The 9,134-nt window shown below is 49.7% G+C and overlaps 1 protein-coding gene across 1 annotated transcript; it reads left to right on the forward strand.

The window, feature by feature from the left end:
- Positions 1-5,660: 5,660 nt before the first annotated feature.
- NEUROG2 (neurogenin 2) lies at positions 5,661-6,452 on the forward strand (the record flags this gene model as incomplete). Its single annotated transcript, XM_080915540.1, has 1 exon — positions 5,661-6,452. The coding sequence occupies one exon, from the start codon at positions 5,661-5,663 to the stop codon at positions 6,450-6,452; it is 792 nt and encodes a 263-aa protein (XP_080771666.1).
- Positions 6,453-9,134: the final 2,682 nt, after the last annotated feature.

The raw sequence follows: 9,134 nt of genomic DNA on the forward strand, positions 1-9,134 counted from the left end.
GAGGACCTAGACTGGGGCCTGCCCGGACTTACCAGCCTGGTGAGGCAAACCGGGTCACCCGTGCAAACGTGGGGGCACCCGGAGCACCACGCTGCAACGCTTGGGGCAGTGGTCTGTCTCAAGGCTGGGAGAAAGTTTCTTCTGACCTCGGTCGTCCCTAGCTAGTACCTCCGATACAGAAAGAGGAGCTGGCACTAGGGTGAGCCAGCGCAGCCACGTAGTGCGCGGGGGATGGGGGGGGGCTCCCTCCAGGACTCGGTGGAAGCCCAGCTCTCCCCCCCCCAACCAGATCTTAAGTAGGAAGAGAGCGTGAGAATCCCAAGCAAGAGCGATGGTGGGGAACCAGGACGCAGAGGGTTTGAGTTTATGTCGGTGGCACCGAGGCTCAGTAAGAGGAAGCTATCAGAACTCTCTCCTGCCTCCACCAGCAGTAACTAACCTTAAGGTGGCAGAATTATTTTAAAGAGAAATCTCATTGTTCCCACGCTAGCGTCTCCAGCTCTGAAACTGTGCCTCTAACCCGCATACCCGGGGTTTGCTCTGACTTTCTCGCCATCTTTCCTCCTTTCAGGCATCTCACTTGGAGGGTTAGGATTCAGCCTGCACAGCTACCTCCGCAGTTTGTTTCTGCAGTGTAGACACGCGTCCTCGCGGGATAGCCACGAGTACCCTGGAGGAAGGGCTCCCTTCTTCACGCCCCGGTAGTCATCTGTCGAAAGTCTGGATCGTTTGTCCTCTCTCGCCACTTGTGAGGTCGAAGTGACCTCCCCACAGAGACACCTACCCTAAACTTTAGGGCTTTGGGCCATCACAAAGTTCAAGCTTCTTAGAAGGAACAAAGGTTTTCTAAAGGTCTCCACCCCTTTACCCCTCCCCTTACTTCAACTTTTTCTCTAGCTACACGCACTAGGCCTCCTTTCTTTCTAAGACTTGGGGATGATTTTAAATCACTGGGCTCCCAAGTCTTGATAACAGCCCCGCTTTGAGCTTTTGTTCTCTTAAAGTAGGATTGCCCGCTGAAAGAGGGACTGAAGATGAACAGTTTGACCCTTTAGGACAGTTCACACTATGGACAGGCGCGGCCCCGGGTCGCCATTCTCGCCAGGGCTATTCACGCTCTCCCCACCCCCTTCACATAGCACTGCAGCCGGGTTTCATCTACACAAACTTGCAGACCACACAAGTGCCTCTTGAATTTCTTTAAGTTAAAAGAGTGTTGGAGGGACCTCACTGAGGATGTTTGGCGTCGTCGGTCACATCTTCCCAAAGCTGAGTCCAAACTGAAATTGCCTTTTCGTTTGTCCAGCAAAACTAAGCACAGTGCTGAACAGTTCTGCTATCTAACCAACGGAGCGTGAGCGGTTAGTTGGCTCTGGGTTGCACAGTATTGTTAGTCTGTCTTTGGACTTTCTTTCTTTCTTTCTTTCTTTCTTTCTTTCTTTCTTTCTTTTCTTTTCTTTTCTTTTCTTTTCTTTCTCTCTCTCTCTTTCTTTCTTTCCTTCCTTCCTTCCTTCCTCCTCCTCTTCTTTTTGAATAACATTTTTATAGTAAGAAACATGTATAGAAGTGTTCTATTATTAAGAGATGGCAGAGGGCTGGAGTTTGTAACCCAAGACTTTAATCCCAGAATCCAGCAGGTAGAGGCAGGTGGATCTCTGAGACTTTGAGGCTGGCCTGGCCTACCAAGTGAGCGAGCTCCAGACCAGACGAGTTATGTGGGGAGTTAGAGAGAGGATTAGACAGAGACACGGAGAGAGCAGCCATTGCTTCAGCGTCTTTCCGTCTGTACTTCAAAACCTAACACACATCCTCTGTATAGAGCAGGTTCTTACTCAAAACCTGAAAATCTATGAGCCCACGACATCTGGATATTTAAATGATTTAGAGACCAACAATACCAGTATCTGAATCTGTACACAGTGCTACGTTCCCTGACAGCTTTGGGGTGCCTTGTGCACTCCCCAAAACAAAACAAAATCCACACAAAGAAACACGCAGCTAATCTTAACACTATTTCGCCATTTGTCAGTATCTACTCAGACAATTTTGTGTACATTATTTTCATAAACCACAGAAAAGGTGTGGATTTGTCCTTTAAGAAAACCTAGTTGTTGTATTTTATATGTTTAAGTCTTTTTGCCTGCACGGATGCGTACCTTCTACATATGTGCTGGTGTTTGTGGAGGCAAGAGGTGAAGGGAAGAGGCCAGAAGAAGGGAAGAAGGTGACAGAACCCTTGGAACTGGAGTTTGAGATGGTTGTGGGCCACTATGTGGTGCTGGGTCTCGAACCCAGGTCCTTTGAAAGAGCAACAGGTACTGTGAAGTGCTGAGCCATCTCTCCAGCCTTTTAGGTATCAAAGGAAGTCACATGCGCGCTCAGGGACTCATAGCACCATAAAATGCCAGGGGGACAGGAAAAAGTGGGGACTCAGACACCTTGCCACTGCTAACAAGCAACGAAAGGATGCGATTGTGTGTGCTTCACTGGCACTAAGTGTTAGACTCAGCTTGATATCATTGTTTATCGAGGCTACACAGGCTGGTGAGGATCCCTTTAAAGCTTTAGATAAATTATGATTATGTTCTTCTGCCAATATTTTGCCAATAAGTCGTCCAACACTGCCTGGCTAAGAAAAAAAAAATTGAAGCAACTTGCTGAAAGAGATATATTTCTACTGATACCCAAATAAGCCTTCCTTTGTTTTCGATTGCATTAATTTAGCGGCTTGCCTTCCCTTGCCGGCAGCCCCTGTGGAGAGGTGGAGCTATCCTGAGGCTGACACAGCAGGTTCCTCTCATCTTTCTGGTATTTGTTTTTAATGGTCTTTGATCATTTCATCAGGTCCTACTGTTCCCATCCTTTATTCTATTCAAGTTTACGAACAAACACAAACTCTGCGTCCACCCCCACGTGTTCCTTCAATCGCCATCCTCCCAGCCAAGGCCAAACCCTTAGTGGGGTTTCTTTTAGGAGGAATCTGAAGAGTGGTTAAGCGTCTGGTCTCAGCGATAACTATGATAAAATATGGTCATGTGCACCTGCAACCGTGTGATCTCTCCTACAGAAAAATCTGTATTTTGTCTTCCAGAATGTTCTGCTTCCTGAGAATTTCTAGACAGAGCTAGAGACTCAAAAGAAGTCTCCGAGAGGGCCAGATGCTGTGTGTTGAAGGCATGGGGTGTGTCTCCCCGGCCTTTCCATTATTTCAGTCCTATTTACAAGGGCAAGCAAACTGTTCTGAGAGGATCTAGCGGGAACTAGATAAAATAATGCTTTTAAGTTTAGCAAATTTGTTTTTAAGGGGGGGGAATGAAAACAGGTGTCAAAAAGCAAACTGAAAAATCATTTCATTTCAATTCAGAAAATACTGAGGGTTGAGGTGCTGCAAAGATGCGGACTATTTCCCTGGATGCTGATTTTGCTTTTTTCCACTCCGCCATCCCAGCCTGCTCCGTAGCTCTCTAGGGGAACTAAACGCGCGCAAACCGTGCCAACACGAACAGCGAGCTGACTGAACTTCGATATTCCGTTTATTTTCAGTCCCTACAAACTCGGAAGACAGAGACCTGCAGATAATCTCCTTCTCTGGCTCTGGTGGACTGCTAAAGCTCCCCCCCCCAAGACTCTCCTTTGGTCCTCGTAAGAAGGATCCTAAGGGTTGGAGTCCAGCGACGGGTCCCAAATGACACTGGGCCCAAGACTCACTTCTGGGACTCCGGTTCTGCATCTAGTGGGAAGGGTGCTGGGGTGGTGGGGTGGGGGGAGGATTGACAATTCAGCAATTCAGAGCAAGTTACCTCTCAAGTCCAGCAGAGCGCTATAGCTCGTTTCTTCCTCATTGAAAAAGCAGATTTGGGAGGACCGGCCCACATCTCAACAACGCCCCCCAGAGCGGAGCAGATGCTCTACAAGCGCCAGCGTGGCCCACTCGCTCCTAGGAACAGCAGCTCTCTTGCATTCGTCAGTTACCTCATCTGGCTCTAACCTGTTGTTGATACCCATCCCCTTCCGCATCAGAAGCACCCCAAATTACATCAACGTGCGAAGCTTCACTGTGTCTCAGTTAAAATGGGTGTGTCAAGTGAGTGCGTTTATTTATTTTTTTAATGCCCATCAATTGATCTCCGACCGATTTCCCCTTCTAAGGGAAGTCTCTGTGAACTCCTAATGTTCCCCAGTCAGGCATACAGGAGTTTCTCTGAGACTCAAGCACACTCCCTCACTACGTGCCTACTGCCTGGCACACGTACACATATCCTTTCCCTTTCCTAATCAGCTAAGGCGTTTTAAAAACCGTTTTCTATTTGATACAGCCCCAAAGAGTCTTTGCCTAGAGATGGCCCGCAGCACCACCCTTTTCCGGGATTCTGACTCTCACTAATTCCGAGGCTCCGGTCCCCTATGAGGCCCCGGCTGAGACCGGTAGGACGCGTAAGCTAGCATCCGGGCACGGACAGCCCCTGCTGCCTCGAAGACCCGGGCGGGAGCAGTAGTCGGGGTGCCCCCTCCCCCGCCATGGGCCCCCAGCTTTCGGGCCCCTAATGAGCTGCTGAAAGGGAGCGGGCTCCGGTGCGCGTGGCTCGCAGGCCTCCCGGAGTCCCGGGAACGCTGATTGGCCAGCTGCGCCTCGCGACCTCCTTTCATTAATAAATTAGCGGCACGCTCCAGCCGAGCGCGAGCCACCAATCACAATAGACAGCGGCGGCGACAACAGCCGCAGCTTGAGCCACTGCCGCCGCCGCGGCTTGGGTAGCTTGGGCTGCAGCCTGGAGCGCCAACAGGAGCTTTAGAACCATTTTATGCTGATTAGATAAAGGGGGGACGGAGGGGCGGGGGTGATGGAGGAGGAGGATGGATGGCCGGGCCAGGGGAGGGGGAGAGGGACTAAAGAAAGGGAAAGAAATGAATGATGATAATACGATGAAAAGAATAAGCTGGGGGCGGGAGAGCGGGGGACCAGGGGGTGCAGGACCGGCGGAGGAGGAGAGGGCGGGGGGAGGGTAGGTGAGGAGGGGGCCCCGGGGCAGATCTGATTGTTTTCTTGGTAGTATATAAGGGGTTTTAAGGAGAGTCGTGTGCCAGACACGCAGCCACTGAACCACAAGCAGCTCGGCTTTAACTGGAGTGCCTGGGAGTCGCGTGCCAGCAGCCTCACGGCCAGGGACTGACTGACAGACAGACACGCACGAGCACGACAACACACGAGACCCGGGCGAGCTGCCGCGGTCGCCGGGACTCTTGGCAAAGTCGCCCAGCTGAGAGGCCCCCCCACCCCCCGCAGAGGTGCGCCAAGGGAGCGCCAAGCCCGCGGCGCGGAGGACACGGTGCTCTGTTCCAGGTTGCGGGGACATTCCCGGACCCACACCAGAGCAGCAGCTGCGCGCCGCGACACATCTGGAGCCTAGTAGGTAAGGGTGCATGGCGCGGCTCTCAGCTTTGCAGGCAGTGTCCCCACGCAGGTCCACGCCGCCCATGCTAACTCCATCGCTCTTCACGCAGTGACTTCTGTGACCGGTCGGAAGGTGGCTCGAGCCAACCGCGCTCTTCTCCTGCCCTATTCTTGCCATCTCCGCGGATGCACGAGGGGGTGGGGGCTGGGGCGACACTTCGCCCGGTCCGTTCTTGGAGTAAATTCTATCCACTTCTTCTTTCGCAGGATGTTCGTCAAATCGGAGACTCTGGAGCTGAAGGAGGAAGAGGAGGTGCTGATGCTGCTGGGCTCGGCTTCCCCGGCCTCGGCGACCCTGACTCCGATGTCCTCCAGCGCGGACGAGGAGGAGGACGAGGAGCTGCGCCGGCCAGGCGCCGCGCGTGGGCAGCGTGGGGCGGAAGCGGGGCAGGGGGTGCAGGGCAGTTCGGCGTCGGGAGCCGGGGGTTGCCGGCCAGGGCGGCTGTTGGGCTTGGTGCACGAGTGCAAGCGTCGCCCCTCGCGCGCACGGGCCGTCTCCCGAGGCGCCAAGACCGCGGAGACGGTGCAGCGCATCAAGAAGACCCGCCGGCTCAAGGCCAACAACCGCGAGCGCAACCGCATGCACAACCTAAACGCGGCGCTGGACGCGCTGCGCGAGGTGCTGCCCACCTTCCCCGAGGACGCCAAGCTCACGAAGATCGAGACGCTCCGCTTCGCCCACAATTACATCTGGGCGCTCACCGAGACCCTCCGCCTGGCGGACCACTGCGCGGGCGGAGGCGGCCTCCAGGGGGCGCTCTTCTCCGAGGCGGTGCTGCTGAGCCCCGGAGTCGCGCTCGGCGCCAGCGGGGACAGCCCTTCGCCAGCCTCCTCCTGGAGCTGCACCAACAGCCCGGCGTCGTCCTCCAACTCCACGTCCCCATACAGCTGCACTTTATCGCCCGCTAGCCCCGGGTCAGACGTGGACTATTGGCAGCCCCCACCTCCGGAGAAGCACCGTTATGCACCTCACCTGCCCCTCGCCAGGGACTGTATCTAGGGCTGAGGCTCTCCCTCTCTCGTCCCTCTTCCCACCCTTCTTCTATCCCCCACCCTCCACGCCCCGGACTCCTCTTCACAGAGCAGAGGTGGCCCTTGCAATCCCCTCGGCTGCTTGTGCATTCGGGTGTGGAGACCCGCTCTGATTTATTGGAGATGTGAGGAGGATTTATGCTCAAAGAGGATTACGGCGTGTGGGGTTGCGGTGGGAGTAGGCGCTGGGAGGGGAGGCTTCGTGAGACTGTAAAGACACTGAGAAAAAGTACCATAACTAACGAGTGTGCAGAGCGGACTGACGCTCCTCCCCTCTCTCCGAGCTGCTGGAGAACTCTGGCAGGCAGTTCGTGTGAATCTCTCAGAGGGAATGCAACTGGTCCCTGTGATCTTTTCACCTTCATTTTTATATAGAGATGTTAATGTCAGTCGAAAGAGATGTATCTTAGCATCTGAATGAATTTACCGGTAATAATATTATCCACACATTTGCAAAGGCTGGCATCTGCTCTATTCCCATTGCTGTCTGCAGGCTGTGGGAATTTCACCTGTCAAACCAAACTTTCCCTCTCTGATGTGCACTTTGTTTTTTTTCCCAGATTCGTCACAATGCCTATTGTCCCGCCCTTCTCTTTCCTTTTTTCTCCATTTTGCCATCTGTCTCTTATGATTTATAAGGGGGGAAAAGTTGTTTTGTTAGAGGGCCAGGTTAGAAGTCATTGTATAATTTGTAGGCTTTTGTAAGGATTGAATGCAAGCGTGGAAATTTAGGCTGAATTCTCTATCAAAAGAAAAATGTGAAGGAAAAGAGAAAAATCAGGAGGGAGGATTGCTTCATGCATTATTTATCTCGACCTTTTAGGGGAGAAGGAACTCCCCCATCCTTTCAAGAGATTAAAAATAAATCAACAGTCTGAAAACCTAAGCAGACACGGGCCATTACTAGGATCAGCCACACACGTGTTTTCCTTCTATTTATTTTGAAGAAAGTTTTCATGGGAAAAGTGTATTTTTTGTATATTCGACAGAGTTTATTCTAGTATGTATTTACATCTCGAAGAACAAGAAAATTGTTTTGTGATTAAGCTATAAATAAAGTATCTAATTTTCATAAGTTTGTATTGAGGTATGACTTTTGCTCTTTTTTTTCTGATGTGGCTTTTAATGCAGAATAATTTGTAATTTACTAAAGTTCTCACACGTTGAATTGAGTATATTTGTATTTTGGGTAATGTTTGGTGTGGAGTTTCACTAAGAAATTACAAAATATGGGATCGTATTTGAAACACCAATACTGAAATTCATCACAAACCCACACTATACTTTTAAGAAATCATTTCTTAAAGGCAGGCTGATCTCCACGAGTTCATGGCTAGTCTACATAATGAATTCCAGGCCAGCCAGGCCTACACAGTGAGACTTGTCTCTTAAATAAACAAATAAACAAACAACTTACTGAACTGGGGACGAAGTTCAGTGATCGAGCACTTGCTCAGAATGCCAAAGCTCTGGGTGTCTTAAATAAATAAATACATGCCTGAGCAAAGAAAAACAAAAATGGAAATCTTAAATAATAACTATGCCACCACAGGCTCCAGGGTTCAGATAAACCTCCCTTTTAATAGTGGTTGGTTGGGTAGGCTATGGTGCTGCACACATTTAATCCCAACACCCGGGAGGCAGAGGCAGGTGAATCTCTAGGAGTTGGAGGCCAGCCTGGTCTACACAGTAATTCCTGGACACAACCAGGGTTATGTAGAGAGACAGATGCTGCATATCTGTTGGGGGGGGGGATTTCTTGCTAGTGTGTGCAAATCTGTTTCTTGCAGAGTTAACTTCTTTTGGCTTCACCTTTCTTTTGTTGTTTGTTTCTTTGTTGGGAGAGTTTCTGTCCTGGCTGTCCTGGAACTCCATGTGTAGACCAGGCTGGCCTCAAACTCACAGAGATCTGCTTGCTTCTGCCTCCTGAATTAAAGACCTGTCCCTCGCCACTGTGCCCTGTTTACCTTTATGGTCATCTTTAAACTGAAGGAATTATATATTGAACCCCAAGGACACCCTCTTTCAGTTTTAACTTGTACAATAAAACTTTTTTTTTCCTTTTTAGTTTATTATGGATAGTTAGTTTTGTATTAGGCACTTTAAAAAGCTAGTTTCTAAAGAAAAGAAGACATTCAGAGTTGATTCAAATTCAAATAATGCACCGAAAGAAATACCTTTGTTTTCTAATTTTTGTTAAATTTATTTGGAGAGGAGACAAAAATCGCTGTGACTTATACCTCATTCTCCAAACACTTGGATGGTTGAAAAATGACCAAGTAAAAATTGACCACATTCAAAGAATTAAGTTTTAGATAAACAGATGCAAAAAGAAAATCATGCAATTAAAAAGTTAGTTGGTCAATGTATTTTCTTTCTATAAATGTCCTATCTGTTTTTGCTTTGAGCTAAATGCTTTGTTTCTTTGCATAGAGAAATTACTGCTTCTTTCGAGGTCTCTGAACTTTTCCACACTCATAGGAATGTTTTTTGACTTTTAATAACTTTACTTTTTAATATTTATTTTATAATAGGGTGTTGTGTCTGCATGTTTGTCCATGAGCCATATGTGTTCAGTGTTACGAGAGTTTCCACTCTGTGGTTGGAGGAAATTGAATCTATACCATCTGGAAAAGCAACCAGTGCACTT

Source organism: Micromys minutus (genome assembly GCF_963924665.1).
Source record: "Micromys minutus genome assembly, chromosome: 4".
Taxonomy (NCBI): domain Eukaryota; kingdom Metazoa; phylum Chordata; class Mammalia; order Rodentia; family Muridae; genus Micromys; species Micromys minutus.